At 45.3% G+C, this 24,608-nt stretch overlaps 2 protein-coding genes across 2 annotated transcripts; one reads left to right on the top strand and one right to left on the bottom strand.

Moving 5' to 3' along the window:
• Positions 1–509: 509 nt before the first annotated feature.
• TTC38 (tetratricopeptide repeat domain 38) lies at positions 510–17,931 on the bottom strand. The gene is made up of 14 exons (XM_066184319.1): positions 17,440–17,931; positions 14,766–14,843; positions 14,223–14,304; positions 13,700–13,871; positions 12,558–12,731; positions 11,631–11,706; positions 10,474–10,593; positions 8,245–8,304; positions 7,146–7,184; positions 6,303–6,384; positions 5,269–5,434; positions 3,178–3,337; positions 2,822–2,895; positions 510–2,365 (listed from the first exon to the last, which is right to left on the bottom strand). The coding sequence occupies exons 1-14, from the start codon at positions 17,461–17,463 to the stop codon at positions 2,272–2,274; spliced, it is 1,401 nt and encodes a 466-aa protein (XP_066040416.1). The 5' UTR covers positions 17,464–17,931; the 3' UTR covers positions 510–2,271.
• PKDREJ (polycystin family receptor for egg jelly) lies at positions 17,708–23,935 on the top strand. Its single transcript, XM_066184697.1, is given in 4 exon segments — positions 17,708–23,725; positions 23,728–23,791; positions 23,793–23,873; positions 23,875–23,935. Coding segments are annotated over 4 exon segments (6,156 nt in total). The 5' UTR covers positions 17,708–17,775.
• Positions 23,936–24,608: the final 673 nt, after the last annotated feature.

Here is a 24,608-nt window from a genome sequence, read left to right on the forward strand (position 1 = left end):
GGATGGGGAGGGTGCCAGGGAGGTGCTGACAGCTTGGGATCAGTCCACATCACCACACACACAGTAAGGACAGAGCAGTAGAGGAACTGCAGGGCTGCTCCATGGTCCAGCCCACCCTGGGGCAGGGATGCAGCTCTCTGGTGCACAAGGCTTTGGCTTTTCCATCAGAAGATTGGACTGGGGGTAAGAGCTGCAGCCTGGATAACTCCGCTGAAGGAGAAGGAAAGCTGGAAAATGCATATGCTGAATGCAGGAGGATGGAAAAGAAACAACAGTTCTCCCACCTTGTGGCACCTCAGCCTCTTCCTAACTGGCACCAAGGAAAGCCCCTGGGAGGCTGTGCCTTGCTTGGGCTGTCACCCTGTGAGCACAGAGACTGCTGCTCTCCACTGCTGGATGCTTCTGGCCACTGTGATGGAAACAAAGTGGGTGCACAGTTACATGTCTATGAAATTAGGCTGAATAACACATTTAAAAGCTTCACGCGTGGAAAGAAGTCATGTACTTGCTTGCTCAACAAAGATCATCTTTGGATTTATTAAGGCAAAGCAGACAAAATTCTCAGTCATATTCTATCGAAAGTAGAGCTGTCGTTGATTACATTGATCACACCCTGCATAGCCAGCCAGAGCTTTCTCAGGCTTTTCTTCCCTTATATAATTTGTTACATTCCTTGAATAAAAGTTACTTGTCTGAAGTCACTGCTTGAAGTGCATGTATTAAAAATGAAAGTAAAAATTCAGTGTAACTTGTCCCAGATGAGTCGCCCCCCACCGTGGCTGAACAGACAAGCAGTGATGAAGATGAAGAACAGCACACTCATAAATCAGATGACCTGAAGGCAAGGAATGCTATCCCTTACGTGGCTTCATTATTATTACTGCTTTAAAAATAGGGTATTTCTGCCTCAGGGGAGGATTGGGTGAAGTAAAATGTCAGCAAAGCGCTTTCACCTCTTGTTCCACAATGCAGGAACTGCAGGGGCAGTGCAGGGCCAGCTGTGGAAGTGCTTTCTTAGGTCAATAGGGAACTGTGGGACAAGGCTACTGTGGGACATGGGGAGGAGCCTGAGCTGGACAGGAAGGAGGGGCAGGCCTGTGGGGCCAGGAGAACTTGCAGATGTGGAAGCAAAGCCAGAGCTTGGGCAGTTGCAGAGTGGGGATTTCTATAACACAAGAGGAGGCATGAGCTCAATTTTGGTCTGAAATACAATCCCCATCATTAGGGATTTCTGGAATACTACTGCAAGACAATGCATTAGCTCTGGGGTGCTGCAGGGCTCCAGAGGCACCAGAGCTCCCTCGAGGCCCGTGGCTCACACTGTGCCTGACTTGCAGCACTGAAGTTTATCCATCACGTGTGCTGGGACAGAGCTGTGTCTGTCCCCTGACCCTTTTTTCCTTGGCAGAAAGACTTCCTGGCCTTCACCTCTCCCAAGTGTGTGCTTTAACCCTGGTTTCAACCCAACATGCAGGGACTTTGGGGTGAGATGGTAGTAAGGCCTGACTGTTCAAAAGCTCAGGGAGGCACAAAGAGCCAGTCCAAAATACCCTTCAGAGATTGTACTGTTCAGCTGAAATCCAGGCTTTTCCCTTTTTCCTGAAAGATTTAAAAGTGCTGAGGGAGCACCCATGTCAGAGTAGTCATTATTCCTGGCTGGTTCTTGTCTGATTTTATTCACCCAGTATTGCCAGAAAGCTCTGCTGTGTTATATTGAAAGGAAAAACTTAACATTTTATGAGAGGGAGTTTAAAAATGTATACCTGGAAAGAGATCCTGAATGCAGGCAGATCTGTGACTCCTGCCTGAATGGGCTGGAAGCTTGATATGAATTCCATTCATGCCTGTATTGGCTCTGGCCCACATCTTCCTATCAGATTTAAAAACTCCCTTTGAATTACCTGAGCAGTTTACTTCACATGTAGGCCAAGTAACAAACTGGGCCAAAGAAGGACTGAAACCCAGGCACTGTAACTGCACTGTGTAAAATCAGGGTCACAGAGAACCTTCAGGAAAACATACCAGAAGCAGCAGTGCCTTTGGGATGCTCCAGAAAGCTGTGCATTATCAGCAAGTTTTCTTCTTTCCTTGTGGAATCATCTAAGACACAACCTCCGGAAATGCAACAGCTCTGTCTTTTTTTAAGGAAATCACTCTCAAATCTTTTAACTCTGAGTACCTCCCCAAGTTCCTTCCCAGCACCCCTGCACTCCCTGCACCCAGACTTTGTGGGAAGCTCCTGGCTCTTCCAGTTGCAGCTGGAGGAAAGCCCTATGCCATGGAATGCACGGCTGCTGCCTTCCTGATCAGTCGCTCAGTCATTGGTGACTTTGGTCTCATCATATCACGTTCATGCAGGAGACACCTGGGAAAGGAGAAGGAAGAGGGTGAGGAGTAGGGCATAAACATGGACCTTTCTGCCAAACAGGCTGTGCTGAGGCAAGCCCACGTGGCAGAGCATACCTCTGACTTGCCAGCAAAGCAGATGTCAGCAGTGGCACTGACTGGAGCTGCAGCAGTTCACAGCAGCTTAGCAGTCCATAACACACATGGTCAACAGGCCACATGTGAAGACAGAACCATCTGAAAATCAACTACCCTTCAAGATGCACAGATCATCCATCCAGGCTGCAAGAGTGCCCTTTGGGAATTGGAAGCTATTGTACTTTTTATCCTGGTTAAATGTTGCTACATTTAACACAAATGCTTGCATATAACAGCCCTAAATCTATTGGTTTGAATATATTCATTGCTTCTTACTTTTTGAGTATATACATTACTCCTTACTTATATTATAATATTTATCGGGGGAAAAACTCACCTTGCAAGGTTTCGTTTGGCCTTTGATTTAGAATTTAAAGCAGCATGAATCAATAACAGGCTGAAAACATCTCTCTGAAAAAAAAAGTCAGCAAAATACAAACCAGTAAGTAATTTGTAATATGTTGCTGGCTGCAATGTCTTGGTTACCAATCTATTCAATTCACAGGAAGGAAACGTATCAACATTAAAAATAAATAGCTAAGCCTGCTAGTAAGTGTTTGCCAACAGGATTCAGTCACGAGCACAGTTCAGCTTTTCACTAAGACTGAAGTGCTGTTGATGAGGTAAGCACTTAAGGCAGCTACTGAAAGGGGATTAAGTCACATCAAAAAGTCTTCTCTGCATCTCCTTTACCTGAGCATCACTGCCTCCCACTTGGACTAGTTCATAACGGATTGGGTAGAGCAGGTCTACAGCTTTGTCACAATTCCCATTTTCAAACTCCACAAAAGCCTGGCACAGTGGCAGCCCCAAACTAGGAGCCAGGGAAAGCTGGTGGTCTTCACGAGGTGCTCTGTGAAATGAAAAAGTGGTTAACTTCCATAAGCCAAAGCATAAACAGCCATATTTCAATGCCAGTCTGCCACTGCATGCAAACAGGTTTTTATTTTTTTTTACTGTACAAAGCCTGATGTTTCAGGCACTTGACTTAGGTCATACCTTTCGGTGTGCTTATGCTACTTTCACCTTTTCGTTACTCATCCAGCAATCAATTTTTATTCTCCTGAATATACCCACAAAAGGCACAAGCCCAACCCTCTGCTACCTCTGCAACTAACAGTTTAGGCTAGGACAGTAAGAAAACTGCAGCTTCCCTTCTGCTGAGCCCACCAGAACATCCTACTGCTGGTCCTTTGTCTACCAGTCCTTGCACACAGCTCCCAGCCATGACCTTGCAAGCCAGCTCCTTCTCAAGTCAGTGTTAGAAAACTTCCTGTTCCTTTCAGTGGGCCAGCCTTCATTTTCCAGTAGGCAACACTGCCCTACATAATGTTTATCATTCCTTAAAGATCCCAGAAAGATAAAAGTGCACAACAGATGGTTCGTTTGAAGCAGCTTGAGACAGCCAGTGATGAAAATGATGGAACGATTCCTCTTTTACACGTTTTGTCCGGCATTTCCACGAAAAGGAACCACCAGAGAGCGCCATGGGACACCCACGGGACAAATTCCCAGCAACTTTCCATGGCTTAAGGCCAGGCAAAAACACCGGTGCAATGCCAGCTGGGACTGATGGTCGTGCCCAGGTTGTATCACTGCTTTCTTAACACACACAAAACCTCTGGGGTATCATTTATATATTACATGTTTGTGATAGATGTAAATTATTCCATTAACATAGCCCCTTCAGCTCACAGCCTGCTTTCTCAAATAATGAAATTAGGCTTTGTAATATTTCAAACTACAGCTAAAAATGTACACAAGTATTATTAAGGCTGAAAGTAGGTGAAAGGAAGCACTGGGTGAAATCGTAAGTAGCATATATGAACACATGTTCATTAAAGCCTCTGTGATGGGCAGTTCTCCGCACTTTATATATATTGACATACTTCTATAAATAATAGAATAAATAACAAAAGATATTTGCAGTTTTCTACTTTAGTTAAATGAGACATACTTAGGCTTGCTTTGAAAGTTTTGTCTTGATAAGTATTCTTAAAAATGACAGTATTCCTTGAAACTACATTTAGTCAGGAACAAATAGTGACAATTTCAGCTTCTCTTCTAAGGCCAAAGGAAGCAACAGATGCCAAAACAGAGGGGGAAAAAGGGTGTAGTGGGGGGAAGAAATTGAATTTAGTATCTATAATCAACCCCTTAAAAAAAAAAAACCGAAGGCAATTCACAGTCATTTAATACCTAAGGGAACACAAAACCCTTATTGTTTGGATGTAGTACTTAAACATTCAACTTTTTCAAATAACTTAATTTGAAAGCGAAATATTCTAGATTATTACTTTAGGAGTACTTGAAACCTAATTTCCTGCAGATGGACTTAACAGCACATCAAAGAGTAGCCATTAAAATATCACTACCAAGTAATGTTCTGTTATTAACCTTTTAAACCAGAGCAGAAAAGATCCAGCAGAGACAGCTGACATATCTTGTAGAATGTTCTTATTAATGTACTTTACCCCTTGTCTGTATCACAGCTTGGTGTGACCCCACTAAAAGGAAACAGACAGTAACTGCTCAGGTGGTGTCCATGACCTCAAAGACAAAAGATTTCTGCTCAACACGATGAGAAACCCTCTAGACATTAACTCAAAAAAGAAATATTGATATGGATCTCCTACCTGGATGCTGCCCTGCTTAAAGCATTGTGTCCCAGTGACATGCTAAGGCAGGGAGGACCGTGTTGGAGCTTCAGCAAGCCAGAGACATCACTGCCCTGAAGCTCATTGGGCTATTCACTGAACCCAGTGCAGGAATTCCTTTGCTTACCTGGCAAGTTCCTGCAGAGTTGTTAAAAGCTCCTCAGTAGTTCTGTGGTCCTTGGCTCCAAGGAAAGACATCAAGAAGTGCACATCGTTGAACAGAAGAATGTGATCCTTGGTGTGCTTCTTCGTAACCCCAAGCAGATCATTCCACCTGTCCCCAAGCTTTACACCTAAGAGTAAAAACTACTTCTGTCACTAACATCGCAAAAGTATGACTTTGCAATGTACTTTCAGTCACTCAGCATAAAAAGCATTCCTACTGAACTCAAGAGAACATTTCCCGACAGGCAAATTTCATGCAGCAATAATGCTCAGCTGCAGCCTGAGTTTCTTGACTGTCAGGAGTTCAAAGGCATTGTTTTAGTCTGCATTGTGTGAGCTTCTGGCTTTATTATGAGATTGCTCAGCATGTCTTGGAGGTGCTGCTCACCACAAGCCATCTGTAGGAATCACAAGACAGAGTAAGAAGATGGATTTAATAAAAACCCCAATAAATCAGTAGTGTTTTATCAGAACAGTGTGAAATACTGTCTGCCCATCATGGCCCCTGCCATGGACCCCAGTGTATAGACACTGACTAAAAAAAGGGGAAATGCCACTGAGTTAGGAGAGTACAAAAAGCCAGAAGCTCTTATGCCCATACTAGCTATTTCAATCAGGATCAAAACAGAAAAAGAAAAGATCTAACTGGAAATTTATGTCCAGAAAGTGCTATGGGTTTTTAGAGGCTTATGCACTTGACTGCTTAGCCTCAGACCTCCAGGGGCAATAGAAGTGAATTTGTAAAGAAGTATGTGACCTGTGCTAGCTGGAGCTGACTGCCATGCCACACTGGCATGGAAAATGGAAGCTCCTGGGAAGAATAAAGCTTATGGACATTATTAGGAACTTTACATTGATGGTCTTCTCAAGTTTTTTTTGAAACACTGATCGAGCTTGCTGTGTAATTACACTGCAAGACTTCCCCCAACATGAACAGCAGGGGAAGAGAGAAAGAAAATTACATTTATAAAAAAGAATGGCCAGAGGATATCCTACCTTCCAGGTGAAGCCTGTACAGCATTGAACTGTTATCAACTACATCCAGGATGTTTCCACTTGCCAGGCACGGGGGAGCAATCTGTAATCACAAGTACATCCAGGCTGGCCAAGTGATGTGCTAGTGGAAACTTCCTCAGATTATCAAACTTATTTTCACAGTACTAAATTTAATTTATCCTCCTGTTAATTCAAAATTATCCTCCTGTTAATTCACTATTACTTGTAATAGTCCTAATTGCATCTTCCTTGAGTACAGGAATTTGTAACGACAGAAACTTTACATGTGTTGTTTTTCTCAGTAAATATGGAGAGTCACCGTGGTATTTTATTTTTTCCAAAACTGTGCCATAAATAATACTTCACTTGATCAATCTTAATAGAAAGCTGCCCAGCAGCTTTCTTAATGCTTGCAGTATTTTTACAATCCTTACAAAGATGTGCTATGTTATCTAATTTGATACTGCTTATTTACAAAGCTTGTTTGTAAATAACAAACTGCAAAATAATAACTGCAAAACCAGTTCTTTGTAAAGGTGACTTGACTTTATAGGAAAAGTAATTTACATCCTTTAAAAGGTATGAATAAGAAACATGGACAGAATGGAAATCAGTACCACTGCAGCTCTTTCAAGCACTCAAACCATGTCACACTCAAGTCCTTGGGGCATTTTCCCCAGAACTGCTGAGCAGCTGTTTCCCTGAAAGACTGTAATAACAGATGTAAGCAATATTTATACACGGATCACACCCTGTGATAGGTTTCAATCTCACACAGAAGGAAGAAAGCACACACTGTGATCTTGCATGATCTCAGTAAAGGAAAAAAGGTGCCCTACTCACATGCTTGTCATAAATTGTCAAGGCAGCTTCATACTCCCCCTGGAAAAGCAAAGGAGGACTGTGTGGTTAACGTGCAGACACAGCAACCTGCAGTGACTGGCAGCAACCAGGGACAAACACATGAACAGACCTCAGAGCAGCTCCTCAGGACTGCCTGATCAAAACAAACCCAGTCAAAGAAACCTCGGGGTATTCAAAGCAGAAAAACCTGGATTTAATAGGCAGAGTGATCAGTATGTTGAGGTTTCATCTAAGAATAAGTACCAGTAGTGGCAGAAGTTAAGCAACAAGGACAAACACGAGGTATTGCCTCTCATCCTAATGATCCTTTCAAGGATTTTTTGCAAAAATCTGTTCATCCCATGGTGTATGCAAAGAGAGGGGAAACAACTAGTTTTAAGTAGCCTTCAAAAAAGTTATCTAGACAGGAAATGGCACAATAAATAAACTATTGGACTCCTGTTGAGAATTATGTCCCTTCTATGTTACTCTGCTTTCTGGCCAAAGGATGCTGCCTTCTCAAGGATGCCACAATTATCTCCCTATTAAGCTGAACCCCACGAGTGCTAAGCATTAAATCCAAGGAAAATTCTGACAGGCTGGGTAAAATTTCAACCATTTTAAAAGGCTTTCAATAGTAAGAATTAGTAACAGTATTTAATAGCATTGACAACTCAATTTAGAGTTTATGGCCTCTTTTTTTTTATAGTCAGCAAATTTTTGGGCCAGAAAATAAGTACTGAATTTGGTAAGAATTTTGTTTATTTTTGTCTCAAAATTAGAGATCTGAGTTCATACTGCTATCAAATAACCGTGCTAAATGTAATTAATGAAACTATTGGATCTTCAAACATGCAATAATCTCACAGAAATATTTCAACATTCTTAGGAAGATACTGAAACTTTGGACCAATGCAATTAAAATTCTCAACATAACAGTAATAAAGGACTATGCCACTTTGTAAATGTAGCACTGTGCTGTTTTATAAAAACATCCCTTTAAATTGCTGATCCCCCCAGTGAATATTAGTTCTGTCTTTTAAAGAGCTTTAGATAACGTATCTGGACCATAAAGCACATGTATGAAAATATCTCATACCTTTTCAATGTAGTATAAAGCCCAGTGCCAGTAATTATGGCAAGCAAGCATATCACTGCTCTGGAGAAAGAAAAAAAAAAAATTACCAAAAAACTTCTTTTTTCAAGTTATCTAATCCTATTTCTGTTTCTTCCTTTGGGAAAACTGAGTATTCAAGAGACACAAAAGAGAGAAGGAATTTAAATCAGCTGCCAGGACACCTTCTCATTTGGTACACTTGTCCTTGCAGCTATTAGGGTGACACCTCAAACCCAAGGTTTTCCCCACGTCATTTTCCAGGTAAGAGTTTCACCTGGATGCCTCAGAATTCACCTTTCTTCAGCATCCTTTTTTTAAAAGAAAACATTTTAATCCACATCCCTAAGAAGAGTAAGATTTGTCTCATCTAAAATGTAGGCATCTTGTTTGAAGTAACCTGACCAGACAGTGGAGAGAGGAGGACAATGGAGGCCTTATGAGGACCACTCATCCCAGCCATCTAGAACCTACCTCAGACAAAGAGGAATCACTTTTTAAACAAGTTTTACTACAGGCTACAGAAGCTGCAAGAGATGCCAAACACACTGGCAGCTCATCAGGTGAGGTGAATTTTTGCTGGACTGCACCGATTTTGGACTGACCGTTCCAGCTGGCACCAGAACTTCAGATCCTCTTCCCTAGGCTGCAGTTCAAGGCAATTGCAGTTCACTTTTGTGAATGCATTAAAAACGGACAAATGTAGTTCCATAATTCTTTGGTGAAAATTAAAATACCAGAAAGGTTCACCCCTCTCCTCCCACTCTCTCCCAGTTCTGTAGTTAAACTTAACGGTCTCATAAGTGGAAAAATCATCTTTATTGTCATACTGACAACTGTTAACAACCACTTTCGGGAAACACAAAGGTAAAGGTTCCCAATAAATGTCAGGAGTTACAGTGCTAAGATAAACATTTTGGTAATCTTTGCTTGTTAATATTAAATCACAAACCAAACCTGAGCAACAGAAGCAGTTATGTGCTTGGCATGAACACTGATAATATCAAGCTGAATATCCTACTGCTGTTCCAAATATCATACAAACAAGATCATGGAATTACCTGACTAAAAAAAGCAAAACCTTTTCCCTGCTGCTAAATTTGAGCTCTGAAAAAGATTAAACTGCTAGAGAGAAGTGGGCTTGCACTTGATTTCATTTGGACGAAGAGCACAAATCACAGAGACGTGCAACTAATTTAAGAAGGAAGAATTAAAAAAAAAAAATTGATCCAAAAGTCACTAACTGGGGTTTTAAAGGTATCACCCAAACCGTCAATCCCCTACATCACTGTTTCATTAAAACTAACATATTAAAAGACTAAATGCTTTCTGGGAAGTGACAGGTGCGAACTTCAAGCAAGAGTTTTCTGTCTGCACTTCCAAGCCCAGTATCTGAACGCTTAGCTTAAAAAATAAAGAAGCGCAAAAACAGCCTTTCTAGTCTCACTGTCCAGTCCTGCTCTTTGGGTGAGGTGGACTAAGTCAGCTCAGATGACTCTAAAATAGATTCTTGTGGGTTCTAGCAAAGGCAAACCTCACTTCCTTCAGCTCCGAATATAACAGACTTAATCACTGGGTGAAGGCTGTCAAACACAAAATGAAACTTAATTTACGGCAAAGGACCATTTGACAGACTAATTAACCTGTTCAATACTCTTAGAGATGGTATCAAACATGTTGGATATACAAGGTAACTGATACAGTAGAAAGTAATTAGTACACTAGAAAATATATGAGAGCATAATTCCTCTTTTCTTTACAGTTATTCTTAAAATCCCCTCCCCATCCAGAAGCTAACAAGTATTTTAGTGTTTTGAAACAGTTGATTTGACTGTGTCATCTTCCACCTCATCTCAGGTCCCACGGGGAGATTTAGCCAGGTCCTTCAACTGACTGTCAGCGCTTACCTCAGCCTAAGTAAAAAGCTTGTGAAAGAATCAGTGGTCACTTCACTTTTATAACCACACAACAGGCCACAAACAGGGCAAGTCATGTCCCTCAAAATGTGCCACTTCCTCCTGCCTCTTGCTTTAAAAGCTACAGGGAGAGTAGCAGCACCTCAAGGGAGGATTTCCTCCATTGTGCAAACTCTGCATTGATTGTAACAGGTCTGCAGATAGGAAGGAATTGCAGGCAGAGGACTCAAGAACTTGGCTACAGGAATTAGAGAAAACCTGAAAGGAGCTTTATCAGAGACATCACAAAAATGTTTACCTTCCAGTTCCTTTCTGTTTCCTTCATGAATTTTAAGCCTTTCTCCACCTCTGCTTTCATTTCATTTACATGAGCTATAGTATGGACAGACCATGCATCTGTCTGATTTATAGCCAAAGCCTGTGAGTGAAGAACAGGAAAACATGATGAGCCTTACAAACTTGCAAATACAGACATTTATCACTGCTTTTCTAGAAACAAGAGACTACTTTTTACTTGCTGCATGTTAAATACACCCTTGTACCACTTCAGCTAACCACAGCCCAGGAGTCTGATTTGGACAGAAAAGGAAGAGAATGTATCCTGGCTGACTTCACTTCCCAGCTCCTGCTGCAGGGAGATGAACACAAAACGCTTTAAAACCCAGGCTTTGATGATGACTGTGAAATGACATCTATTCCACAGACATGCATCAATGAAAGAACTGTAAGCACAGGCACAATATATGCCATGATATAGTGCCTTGCAGACGATTTCTTTTCCAAAAAGTGGCCAGCTCTGAGGATTCAGCCAATTCCCCTTCCATGGCCCAACAACTCCCACCAGGCTTTTGTCATTTTGCAAAGTTAGTCACAAACCGAATAAAAGGTTGTATTGTCACTTCCAGCAATTTGATGTTTTGTCAAGAACACCCATTAGAGATTGTGTCTGAGACTCCTGAAGCACAGGGATAATCCTGATGACTGGAGAAAGTCAACTATCTTAATAGAAAGCAAACAGGCTGGCTAATACTGATCCCCAGGAACACCATTACAGTTAATTGTTCCATAATCCAGGAACAAGCATCTAGGAAAAAAAAAAAAAGGGAGCAGGAAGCCAAACTGGACTGATTGTCAAGAGCAGACTACATCAAAACAACCCAACATTCTTTAATAGGAGGGAACAACAAATTATAGATGTGGGAAGCAGCAGATGGGCTGATAGATGGATTTTCTGAGGGTGTTCTGACCACAAGTGACAGGGCTCATAAGCGAGGGGAACACAGTCCAGTGAAACTCCCTTGGTGGGGCAGAGATGTGAGAATAGTCATCAACAAGTCTCAGAAAGCTCTGTGAGCATTTCCATGTTGAGCTTTATCTCTTTGCTACTTCGAGGCAGAAACCACCACCCTGTCTGAGAATTCTCAAACCTTTTAGTACCAACAGCAGGCAGTTTACCTCATGGGCAACCTTCTCAGCACGGTCAAAATGGTTTGTTTCCACAAGTCCGAAAGAGTAGTAGCCCTTCACATAGCTAACAAAAGGGGGGAAAAAAGAGCACATCATCCATTTATAACTAGGTTTAATCCAGGACTGAAAGAATCATACCAGAAAGAGCATTTAACTCAAAAAAGTCCTTGCAGTGCAATTTACAAGGGTTCAAGTTTGCAGGACACAGAACTCCTAAGCTAATTCTCAGAGGAATTGAGTGACCCTGAGACACCAGCATGGCAAACAATGACAAGATGCACATCAGAATGGACATTTCCATCTCTGGATGAGATGGAATCACCAGCTACACAGACCCAGCTGCTGATCTCTTGAACAGCTGCAAGATGCAGAATTAAAAGGCTAGAAGTGAGACACTGCTGCCACCACAGCTATCTGAACATCTCAAAGGCAATCTTCTACATTTCCCCCAGTGCCCACAAAACCACAGGGGGGTACTTTTACATGAAGTGGCCCTTTAAAACTGCTTGTAAATCATTCCCATTAAGCCATAAAGGCCCCACACAAAGGAAAATTAGGGATATTATGTGCACCTGATTTACTTAACAGATCAAGCTGAATGGTATTTTTTTGGATGAAATGAAATTTTGCCACTGCCATGGGTGAAGACAAGATTTTATCCTGTGTGTTACATACCATGTGCTATATTTGACAGCAGTAAGACACAGCTCACTTAAGAAAAATCCCTCAACAATGTTAAGAGGGATACTGGAGACACATTCTACCTGTGGTCAAGTTTGATTAACTTCTAGACTCTTGATTTTTGTCTACATGTCTGTTTCCAAAAGACCCTGAGCTTGTAAGTCTGAACTTAAAAACCACGTAGTCCGTGCCCACGAGGTAAAAGAGCAATTTCCAAATGAAGCATGACCCCACCTGCTCAGAGGAACATCAGGTGTCCAGAAAGGATAAACACGGGCCACAGAATCTCGCATCTGACGTTGATATCCAAGGTAGAAATAAGTGTCATGGGAAAATTTGAGGGCTAGCAGGTCAGTTGGGTGGCTCTGCAGAATCTGCTCCCACAGGTCACAAGCTTTTGGAAGTTGGCTAGAAATAAAAAAATTATTTCCATCACTGAAAGAAGGCACACAAATGCCTGCCCCTACTGTTAGTCCTGAGCTCAAACTATGCTGAAAAATAGAAAATTCAGCACCAAATGACTTGTTCTCTTCCTTGAAGGAATTCTTTAGTCTTTTTTAAGCTAATAATGGGATTATCTTCATTTGGCACCTTCTGAGAAATCTAATGAAAGCTCTCACGTTGGGTTACATCAGATCACTGTAACACACAAGGAAAGTGAAACAAGCTTAAACCATAAATCTAAAAATCTTCCTACAGGGCTGAATAGTTCCTTCAGGGACCCATCATAATTAATGGGACTTTGTATGCACAAAGACACCTACCCTCTCCTTCTGTGGGGATCAAACCCAGTGGCACGACTTCAGTAGCTTCCTCATTTTCTTTGCTAAGATGTGAGGCTAACCCATGCTCACCCACTTGTTTGGCAAACAAACAATGAAAGTAAATCATTAGCCCATATGTTCTGCGGTTCATATGGATTTATCATATGGAATGAAGCAGTGAGCCTCTACAGCACTTCTGATATTCTTGTCTCCCTGTTTTACAGGGGGAATAGGTTTTGACACAGGGAGACAAGAGAGAGAAGTCTGTAATTTTCCTTCTGTGCATCTGAGTTGAGACCCTACTGTAGCCAAATACTTCATTTCCTAGTTCTAAACCACACTGATGCATCTGTGGCAGATTTAAAACGTGGAGTGCTTAATGCTAGGAAGTGGTTGGCAAAAGAGCACTTTACCCCCTACAGTGCTGCTCACCAGCTAAACATGGCACTTAGGGCGGAGAGAGAAATTCAGGGACACTCTGTGACATCTCACCCTGATCCTTTGCTAGATGTCAGCTAACATCACACACCACTACTGCCAACTTTCACTCTGCCGGCAGCAGACACAGGAACTCTCCACAGCCCCTCGAGGAGGGTGACATAGAGGACTCACCCCCTGGCAAACAGGTCCAAGGCTGACACGTGGAGCCTCTCCCGCTCTGTCAGTGGCTGTGACTGGGAAAGTGCCACCATGGCTCTCACAGCACTGTCCAGCTCCTTGTCCAGTCTCACGGTCCTTCCAGTGCCAATCAGCTCCAAGCCATTGGCAATGACGTGTCCCATTGCTGCAGGGAACAGCACAGCACCAGTTGAGCTCACTGCACAGCCTTCAGCTCCACAAAACACCAGAGGGGTTGAGCATTTTCAACAAAACTGACTTGTGGACACAGGGGTCCAGGAAGTCTCCCAAGCCTGAAGTTCTCAGAAGGTTGTTGTTTTTTTTTTTTCAAATGTTATGTGAAATGAAATTAAAAAAACACCACGTAAAAGCATTCTGCCTGCTCTAAATTTTGAGTAAGCTTTACAGAATTCTACAGATTATCACCTTGCCCTTGCATAAACAAAGTCAGTTAAACACCAAGACAACAGGCACTAACCCAGCACTTTCCATGCTCAGAATCAAAGGTTATACTCACTAAAGTTTGGATCAGCTGCTTTTAGCTTGGAGAGACACCCATCAATACCTCCAAGGCTCTCATTATTGGTCCAAGTTGCATACTGTAAGACAGAGCAAGAGAGGCTTGAGAAATCCCCTGTGATACTGGGGTTCTTTTTGATCTCACAGACACTGAAAATTAAAAAGCAAGGCAAATGACTAAAAGACAAACGTTGCATTCAGGTAGGTTTAGCGTAGTAGAAGAAGAGAAAAAATGGGTTTAATATCATTCAACCACCAGCAGAACCAATTACCCTGGATTTCTAAAGGGTTTTGGTCAGCTGGTTGATTTTCTGGTATCGGGTGGAAAGAGCACACTGGCTGAGGTTTTCACCACAGCTGCAGAATCTGGCACAGCCCTCTGCTAAAAGGGTTTCCTGTTGCCAGCTAAAGGCTGAACTCCTGTGGTGGCCTGATTTTGAGGCTCTCCCAGCTGATAAGAAATTTAAAAATCAGCTACAGTTAAGAGTGTTTCACACACGAGTCCCTTCAAATCCCACTTTCTTGCGCTTTTTGGTCATACCTGTGTCAGCACAGCATCAAAGAGCTTACAGGCTTCATTGCTGGTGGTGGACAGGACAAGTCCAGCATCCTGCCAGGCCTGCACAACAAACAAACACAAAAAATGCTCCTTTTACACCCTCATCTTCCAGGCTACACCGACAGATGTTCAGACTGATGCTGTCCTGATCTTTTCATCTGCTGCGCGCTTTTAAAAAGAAAATTTGGAAGGACAGTGTGAGGCAGAAACAAACCTTTGGTTCAGTTGTAGTTACACCTAAGACTCAATTAGTAGGAGCTAGTAGTGAGACTAAAGTAGCCAACAATAACCAAGTGTAACAAGATCCATGAGCTGCCCAGCTCACAATGAGAGCTCCATTCTGAATTCATTACAGCTCTTGGTGAGCTCCTCTGCTACAGGCACACCTCGTGTGAAGTAGGGATGCGGTAAAATAAACCACTGTTCTCCTATAATCCATAAATCTGTAATCTTCTATAAACAATAATGTTCTTCTGAATCAACTTGCAGACCAAACAGGCTGGCAGAGCAAATCCACTCAGTCTCTGGAGTTAATCAACTGAAAATTTGGATCACAGATTTATACACAAGCCTGACAACAATAAGAACATGGGAAACGGATAAAGCTAAAAAGGAAAACAGAATTGGGCTGCCATAATTTCTAGTAACATAACATGACTGAGGCACAACATCTCCTGGCTGGCTGCCCCAATCACTCCAGCACTACTTTAATGCAGTACACAGAGCATAAAGGATAGACATATATTATAAAAACAGACTTGGGGCAAGCTAATTCAGACTTCTCCTAACGGGAGCTTAGTCCTTCCTGATGCTGCAAGAATTCAGCTCTTCTCATTTTATATTTTAAAGCATTTCCTAGCTATAATGATGTAACCAAGCAAAGACAACTTTGTTAATATATCCTAAATCTTCCCCACTGTGATTGGATTAAAGGCTCACATTCCAACAGCTAAAGCAACTGAGTCTTCAAATTACACGCCTGAAAGACTAGACCTGAATCTAAAATGACACATTTTCTTTACAATTCACACTATATCCACAATGCTGAAGTTGGCCAGAATAAACTTCCTAACACAATCTGATGCACTGGAAAGCAGGCATTCATTACCTGCACAGGACACACTCTCCTTGTTCTGTGGGTGTGGTGAGACTTTGCAACAAGGTCTGTATCTGTCACAATCATAGATATTTGTTAATACGTGCTGCTTAACTAATACACAGAAATAATTCCTAGAATGAATTTGCATGCATCTGCCTCCTGCTGAAAGTTCTTTTAGGGTCCTGGAGAGTCATAAAAAGGGGTCTCTGATGGTTGTATTCACTGAATGCTCCAATATTAAAAGTGACCTTTCCTTCAACTTTTTCTTTTTCATGTGCTGTTGTTTCTGTGTTACATAACTTCCCAAAAAAACACTGCAGTCCTTCTTATCTGTTTCTCCACTGTTTCCAGCCGTGTTTATAACCCTGTGTGCATACCTTTAAACCCCTATATCTTTTTTTGCCAGTTAATCCTTAAGGTCTATTCAGCAACATCAGGAGAGCTGAAAATTTTTATTCTCTATGTCATTTATCATCCAGGAAAAGAATAAAGAGAAAAGTCAAGCAGGTAGCAAGGTCAGGCTTGCTACTTACAGACTATCTTCCATAGGACATACAAAAGGGGTCCTGCCCAGTTGGGACACTCAGGTCCTGGGACTTCTCTCTAGTGAGGTATCAGACTGTAACTGAAGAAATCCAGGACAGAGTGTGAGTGGGCAAAAATCAGCCTCAAGACTCTGTAAGGCAATTATCAGTTCCACTTTCCACAGAGGCTGCCTTTGGGCTCTCTCACACTGATCTCCCACAGCCCTCTCTCTAACTCGAGAGTCTTCCCTGTGATGCCTCTTGTATTAGAGAGTCATGGCCTTTGCTCTTCTTGGTGAGAGCAAAGCCTTGCCCTTTCCCCTGCTCTAAGATCAGAGTTCAGTCATGAGATCTGGTGGCTGTTTATTTGTATTTTTTTTTTCCTCTGGCTCTGAGAATTGTGCTCTCTGTGGGCTGCAGTTGGCACCTCTTGGACTCCTTGCGTGACAGATCCCCAGAGCTCTGTCAATCACGCACCCGCCACACGGGATCTTCAAGACTCTGTTTTAACCTGCCACTGCCCTAATTAAACAAAACACAACCATAAACGGAGTTTATCAGAAAGACAGCTTTACTTAATCAGTAAGCAGCTCCTGTAGGGTGCACCCTTTGACCCGAGGCTGGTTTGGAGTTAATCGAAGGCCTGACCCACTTCTGAGGCCCACGGAAAGGGCAGGTGGGCGCCGTGGGACGCTGGGAATAAGATGCTCAGACACGGGTCTGCTTCCCCAGTGGAAGGGATGGCTGCAGCGACCCTTCCCCCTTTCCAAATTCCAACAGCAGCTTCTTCCCTCCTCCGAAACCCACCCGAGCGCGTGAGGGTGCGCTCCAGCCACAGCGAGCCCGGCTCCGCTCCCCGCTCGCCACAGCCCCAAGCCCGTCGGCAGCCCCCGGCACCCCCACGGCGGCCACCCGCCGGCCCTGGGCGCAGGGCGGCCCCGAGCCGCGCTGGCTCAGCGTCGCCCTCCCCTCACAGCCCCTCATGCCGCCGTCCCCCCGCCCGGCGCTCGCAGCCCGCCAGCGCTGCCCTCACCTTGCAGTCCCTGAGCGCGGCCATGGTCCCGCCGCGATCCCGGCGCCCGCAGAGGGGCGGGGCCGCCGCCGGCGCGAGCGGCCCGTGCCGGGTACGCCGCCGCCCAGGGACGGCCGCGGGGTGCGGTGGCGGTTGTTGGGTGTCCCCCCCCAAATTTTTGTTCCTTCTTCCGGACCGACCTCCAGCCGGCGGTGTCCGAGGTTAAATAGTGCTCTGACCAGCTGCCCTCCGGAGAGGGCTGCAGTGCCCTCGGGCTGCCGTCCCCAGCCGTTGGGCCGCCCCAACGAGCAGCGCCCGGCAGGCCGCGCGTCCTCCGCCCCGTCCCCTCCGGCCGCGATGGCCGCGCTCCCTCTCCTCCTCGTCCTCCTCCTCCTCCTCCTCCTGCCGCTGCTCGCCTGCTGCCGCCGGGGCTCGGCGGCGTCCCCTGTGCGTCTCCAGCCGTCGCCCCTGAGGGTCAGCTGCCCGGGCCCTCACGGCCAAGTCTTCCAGCGGCAGGACAACGAGCACAGGGTGTCCTGCCTGTGGAACGGCACCGTGACCCTGCAATACCGGCCCGCCCCGGGAGTAGGGCCGGAGGTAGAGGAGGGGCAGCCACCATCGCCACCTTGCTGCCTCTGGTACCTGAACTCGGCCTCTGTGAGGAACGTCTCACGCTGGTCAGGCCAGGTGGTGCTGCAGACAGGACAAGCTCCCTCACCCGGGGCCTCAAGCCTTGTTACAGTGCAATGCTTTTCTGCCTCCTGCGCTGCGCCCGAGTGCGTTCACCGCAACGTGAGCGTCGAGCTCTCGGGGCAGGACATGCGGCTGTTCGTGCTTTGGCCGCACACACGCGTTATCCACGCGTGGCAGCCCCTGGAGCTGGGCTGGTGTGCGCGCCTCAGGAGTGCCGGCTGGCAGTACCGCTTCAGCAGCCGAGGAGGTGTCCCCTCGACCCTTCTCCTTCCCAGCAGTGAGCACCAGGACACACCACCGCCTGCTGTCTACCCAACAGCTGAGCTGCAACAGACCTGTGCCACCTACTTCAGCTACCGCCTGAGTGTGCGCTACCGGCACCCCGGGATCCACGTTGCTTTGGTCAGTATTGAGCAGATGCCTCACATAAGCCTCAACCTCTCTCTCAAGGTGGAGCCTGACTTGGTGCACGTCCTCAGTATCAGCTCCAAGCTCCTTAGCGTTCCTCAGCAGCCCCTCAGCTTATCCTGGTGGCTTCAGCCCCTTACCCTGAGTACACTTGCCTACAGACTGGTGGACACTCAGGCTGTAGGAGGTTGGCTCCGCTCCTACGGTTCATTTACACTGCCGAGCAACTTCTGTGCCGTTTCTACACCTCAGAGCCTGGATGAGATAGTGGTGGCCAGCTTTTACTTCCATGCTGATGGAAAAAGATTTGAGAAATTGGCGGGGGAACTGCACCTGCTCAATGGTACCCTGAACTTAACTGCCGGCAAAGAAACTCCCATCCATGTCAACCTTTGTCCAGAGAAGACCGACAGCAGCGCTTACGTTTTCAGGTACAACCAGGGGACATTTTACACATCTAAAGACAACAACAGCATTTTTTCCACAGATGACCCTAACACACGCACTGTGTTCTACCAATACAAGGAGCTCTCTTACTTACTCACCATAGAGTTTCTGGCCTTACAGTGGTACAAGTTCAAAATGTACCTTTATATGAACCAGAAGAGGGTTTTGATTAGGCCACTGGCAGAAAGAGACCTCGACGTCCACGTTTTCAGCAGTGGCGGTCCTTCATTTCTGCAGAACTTTAGTTACCTAGTGTGGTTTATCCCTGCACAACATCCGATGCTACAGTGCGAGTGGACCTTCCATCTACAGCTTTTTGGCACAAAAAAAGACCACGTTGTCCAGAGTAGTACGTACACATACAACGACCACGTAAAAAACGCCACGCGTTTTGTCCGTCGCTCTGCTCTACCCTTCGATGCAGAGAAATACACAGGGTATGTGGCAAAAGTAAACTGCGCCAGCAGTGCACCTACACCGGCTCTTTTAAGCGTCAGGGTCAACAACTATACTGCAAAAACCATAGAAGCACCAGTGGTTTGTGAGAAAAAGGAATGTAAGATACTGAGGTGTTGGATTCAGAGACCTGATTACAAAGCCACGATCTTGTACAAGAAAAGGGCATCATCTTTTTACCTCTTTGTCAAGTTGGACGTAGACTGCCACATTGGCATATCTGTCAAGCCTTTATGGCAAGTCTACCCTGCTAAGGACACAAAAACTGAGCCGGACTGGTCAAAGCCAGTAAACACTTCTGCAATGTTTGGCATAAAAATGATACATTTAACTGTTCCCAGTAATTATTTAGATTACGGGTTGTATCTCTTTTATTTCACTGTTGAGGTAGTCCCAATTAGGACCTCAGTAGTCCTCAAGGCCTATGATATGATTTATGTTCAGATTGAGAGAGCTGATCTGTTGGCAAATATTTCAGGAGGCTCGGTCCGCACAGTGGGTTTTTCTGAGAGCTGGACTCTTGATGGCTCTGAATCCTCTGATCCTGATTCACAGGAGGGATCACTGACATTTACTTGGTATTGCACTAAAGACTCGGCAGACTATCAAACCATGAAATTCAAAGAGAAAAACAAATGCCATCCACTCCAGAGAGATTTGAGATGGATAACACCCTCAGGTCCCATTCAGAAAGTACCACCAGAATCCCTCCCAGGAAACACCTTATACTACTTTCGCCTGGTGATTGAAAAGGGCAGAAGGAAGGCTTATGCTGATCAAATTGTAGAGGTGGATCCTGGCCCTCCACTCACTCTGGATGTGAAGTGCATTGAAAACTGTGGTGCCAGTTTAATTCCAACAGAGAGATTTGCCTTATCTGGAAAATGCTCAAACTGTAAACCAAGCAACAAGCCACTATATTACTGGACCCTTTTTTCAGACACCTCTAAAGAAATTCATTTTGACTGGGATTCCAAAACATCAACGGGGAGGACTGGGCCTTACATGTCCATACATGCTCTGACTTTCACAAAGCCTGCATATCGAAACTATGTGCTTCACTTAAGCGTAACTACCTGGGATGGTAGAAGCACATCCTTCAGGACAGCCTTTTCAGTAAATACTCCACCTCGGGCTGGCACGTGTAACATCAACCCCCGCAGCGGTGTAGCCTTTCTGACAAAATTTGTTGTTAAGTGTAAAGGATTTTCTGACAGCCATTTACCTCTGACGTACAAAGTGATAGTAGCTTCCAGCGTACCCCAAACGACCACAGTAACTTCTGTGGTGGAAAACACGTTTGGCGCAATTCTGTACTTTGGTCCTGAGCCTGTAACTCCTCCATCTTTCCTCCCAGTTGGAGTGCGCTCTCGCAAGTACGCTTTGACACTTCACGTCCAAGTCCGGGATTCCATCGGGGCGTTTACCCAGGTGAATTTACGTGTCCACATAAAGAACCCCCTTAAAACACAACCCCTTTTGGCTGTGTTTCATGACCTGTTGACTTCAGCACGCCGTTTAAGCACATCTGCTCAGCAGACTGGGGATCGTCTTAGAGCTGGTTATTTGGCTTATCTCGCAGCCTCACTCTTAAACTATGTTAAAGAGACACCAACTATCCAGCTCCCTCAGGCTCAGCTTCGGGAAACTGTGGTTAAAACAGCCTTAAATATTTCAGTAAATAGCATCATGGAAGTCAACCAAGTAGCAGCTGTTCTTTCTGAAGTCACAGAGGCAGTTGAGAGAATGAATGTTAGGTCACAAGACCTTGCCATTGGGAAACTGACAGAAGTAACAGAAGTTCTGAAGAAACAGAGAAGTCAGATCCATTGGTCTGAGGAAGCAGAAATTCAGACCAGTGGAATACTAAGATGCTTGTCCAACGTCCTGAGAGCTGATCTTCTGAGTCTCAAGAATGTCAGTGCAGATGGAGTTCAACATGTTTTCTCCATCATGGAAGGTGTAACAGATATAGTTTTCTGGGGAAAAGTCCCTGAAGAAATAGAAACTGTAATAGAAACAGGAGAATGGAATATCACTCTGAGGAAAAATGAAGGCTGGAACATTTCAAATTATTTGCCTGCCACAGACACCTGCCACAATTGCTTTTATCCAGTACTGACAAAAGGAGATAGTTCAGGAGTGACCTCTGATACTGTGTTTTCCACTGCCGTTTTTGAATTTGATGAGAGCCCCTTCCCTTGGTTAGGTTACACATCAGATATCGTATCAATGGTCCTGGGGTTTAAAATGGCAGAGACTAAGCCTAATGGGGATCTAGTTCCGATCACGCCTGAAAGAGCAGACATTTTTCTTGCCAGGAAAGGTGGATTTACAACTTTTAATTTAGTAATGGGACCCGATAAAACAGAAACTTACACAACTGGAGGATTTAGTTTTGAGGTCAATAAAACTACCCCGACCATATACTTCGAGATCGTGACAAAATTAAAAGCTACTTTCAAGGTGCTGGTATTTACAGATACCAATCTCACTGACCCTCAGCCCGTGGTCTCGTTTGTTGCTTCTCATAACATGCCAACAACAGTTGCAGGTGGAAATAAGACAACCACTGCTGAGTGTAGGGTTTCAGGTCCCTATGTAGTCTGTCTCCCATACTCCCTGCTGGCAACCATAGTGCAGGAAAGTGGCGTAGACACTCAGAACATCTCCATTGTTTTGGAGACGCACTATATCTTAAGGTACCCAAACCGGAAACTGGTAGGCATATACGTCTTTAATGACTACTGCCTGTTTCTGGATGGAGTTGGAAGTCAGTGGAGCAAAGACACGTGCGTGGTTGGCCCCTTGACCAACTGGCAGAAGGTACACTGCATCTGTGTCTCCGGGCGCAATCGCAGGAGTCTGTCAGCCCTTCCTGCACCCAGCATCAAATTCCTGGCAGCCAAAGTAGTAGTTCTTCCCAACACAGTAGATCTGGGGAGAAACCTGATAGTAGATTTACGTAAAAACCCACTGACCCTCATAACAGTGCTCTCTATTTTTGCTGCCTACTTGCTTCTGTGCGGCTGGGCTGTAAGAAGAGACAGGGTTGAGAAGGAGATCAAGTACATTATCGTTCTGCCAGACAATGAGGCTTCTGATAAAGGGACCTTTTTGGTCACTTTGTACACAGGCAGTCGCTGTAATGCTGGGACCAAAGGAGAGGTCTTTCTGCAGCTCATCGGCCAGCATGGCAGGAGTAAATTCCGTTGTTTATGGCACCAGCCTTCTCCAGCTTTCCAACGGGGAAGCATTGATTGCTTTCTGATAACTACTGCGAGAAACTTGGGAGATATTCGTTCCTTCAGGATCAGGCTCAGTAACGAGGGCAAACCTCCAACCTGGTTTTTAAGCAGAGCTGAAGTTGAGGACATGTCCACCAGGAAGGCCTGGTTCTTTTTGTGCAGGAAATGGATTTCCCTTGACAGGGACAATCCCTTACAAAGCTGGAAATTTTCTGTCACAGACCCCCAGACACCTCTACCCAAATTCGACTATTTTCTTATTAATTTTAACAGGAGGCTGACAGAGTATCATCTATGGCTCTCAGTTTTTGCTCCTGTTGTCACTGGGGCTTTCACCAGGTTCCAAAGGTTGTCTACATTTTTAGCAGTAATATTATTCACCCTGTTTGTTAACATTATGTTCTTTAATGCTGAAAAGGATGTCGAAACTCCAATATACCTGAGGTATTTGAGATCAATAACAGTAGGAGTTGAATGTGCTTTGCTTACCCTCCCTGTGGAAATATTAATAATTGCCTTATTTAAGTATTCCCAGAAGGATCCTCCTCCTGTTGTGACTAAGATGTGTCCAAAGGTAGATTCTAAGTACTGGAATAATTGCATGATATCTGAAGAAGATGCAAATGTAATTGACACAGAGGAGCAGAAGACAACTGTGGATGAAAAGTCCCAGAAGTCAAGTTCCAATACCGCAGAATGGGGCATGTTTTCCAAATTTAGGAGACTAAGCACTACCATCAGGCAGCTTCGCAAGATCCCAGACTCTGAGCCCTTGCTGTGCTGGTGGTGTATCTATGTGGCCTGGGGACTGGTTCTGAGCATAACTGTGCTCTCATCCTTCTTCATTGTACTCTATGGTTTGTCCTATGGCTACCAGACTTCCCGAGAGTGGCTCATAGCGTCTGGAACCTCCTTTGTTGAGAACATGTTTTTCCATTCAATTCTGAAATCCTTACTTTTCTCAGCTATGAGCACAATTTGTCCAAAATACCTTGAAGACATCAGATGGGTAACTCGGGAAAAGCGTGTGGAGATCAACTCAGCTGGAGAAACTAGGACACGTACCTGAAACTTGCTGTTGTCAGAGGCACCATGCAGTATCAGCCTTTGGAAGCTGATGAAAGCAAACTTCCAGCTTCTTTGCCTGAGAAGAGCAAAAATTAAAATAAACGCGCTTATTTTCGTGAAAGGTTTCGTCCCTCACCTTTTTATCACTGCTAATAAATTCTGCATATTCCACTGAGAATGCCAACAATTCCCACTGAAGCCAGTCCCTGAGTAGAAGCTGGTCCGAAAACCTTCTCCCAACCCAAGTTTTGTGGCTGAGCGTGACCTCGTGTCCCACGGCAGTATCGACTCCTCTGCCCAGCTCGCAGGGGTGATGCCCACGGAGCATGGCTCTCACCTCTGGCATGAGCACATGCTGACGTAAGAGCAAAAAATACCCTGAGGGGTCAACAAGTCCTCGGCGTGTCCATCCCGAGGGCCGGGAACGCCTGTGTGTCCATCCCGAGGGCTGGGGACACGCCGGGGACACGCCGGGGACACGCCGGGGACACGCCGGGGACAGCGCACAGCGCCCCCTGCCGGCCGCCCGCCGCCCCCTGCCCCTTGCCGGGCGACGCCGCGCGTGGCTCGGTGGGCTCCGCCTATGGGGAGCCGGGAACGGGGAAAGGGAACCGGGAACGGGGACGGGGAACGGGGAAAGGGAGCCGGGAACGGGGAAAGGGGCAGCCCCGGGAACTGTGTGGAAAGTGTGCGCCGAGGGGAACTGGAGCCGGCGGAAAACGGGAGGCAAGCAGGAGGTCGGGACGGAACGGGAAATGGGGGGTTGAGGGCGGGGAGCAGAGGGACACACGGCAATCGGGGAGGAAAGGGGGGACCGAGGAACGGGGGAGATCCGCGTGGGGTTGGAAACGGAGACCCAGGGAGAGCCTG

This window comes from Chamaea fasciata, unplaced genomic scaffold (assembly GCF_029207755.1).
Source record: "Chamaea fasciata isolate MVZ Bird 193981 ecotype frontalis unplaced genomic scaffold, bChaFas1.0.hap1 SCAF_5, whole genome shotgun sequence".
In the NCBI taxonomy this organism is placed as follows: domain Eukaryota; kingdom Metazoa; phylum Chordata; class Aves; order Passeriformes; family Sylviidae; genus Chamaea; species Chamaea fasciata.

Coding starts and splice junctions, on each gene's coding strand:
- TTC38 (XM_066184319.1), bottom strand. CDS start 17,463: ATGGCCGCGCTCAGGGACTGCAAG. Junction 14,844..17,439: donor CCGCGCTCAGGGACTGCAAG/GTGAGGGCAGCG, acceptor TTTGTTGTGCAG/GCCTGGCAGGATGCTGGACT. Junction 13,872..14,222: donor AGCAGCTGATCCAAACTTTA/GTGAGTATAACC, acceptor TGTTCCCTGCAG/CAATGGGACACGTCATTGCC.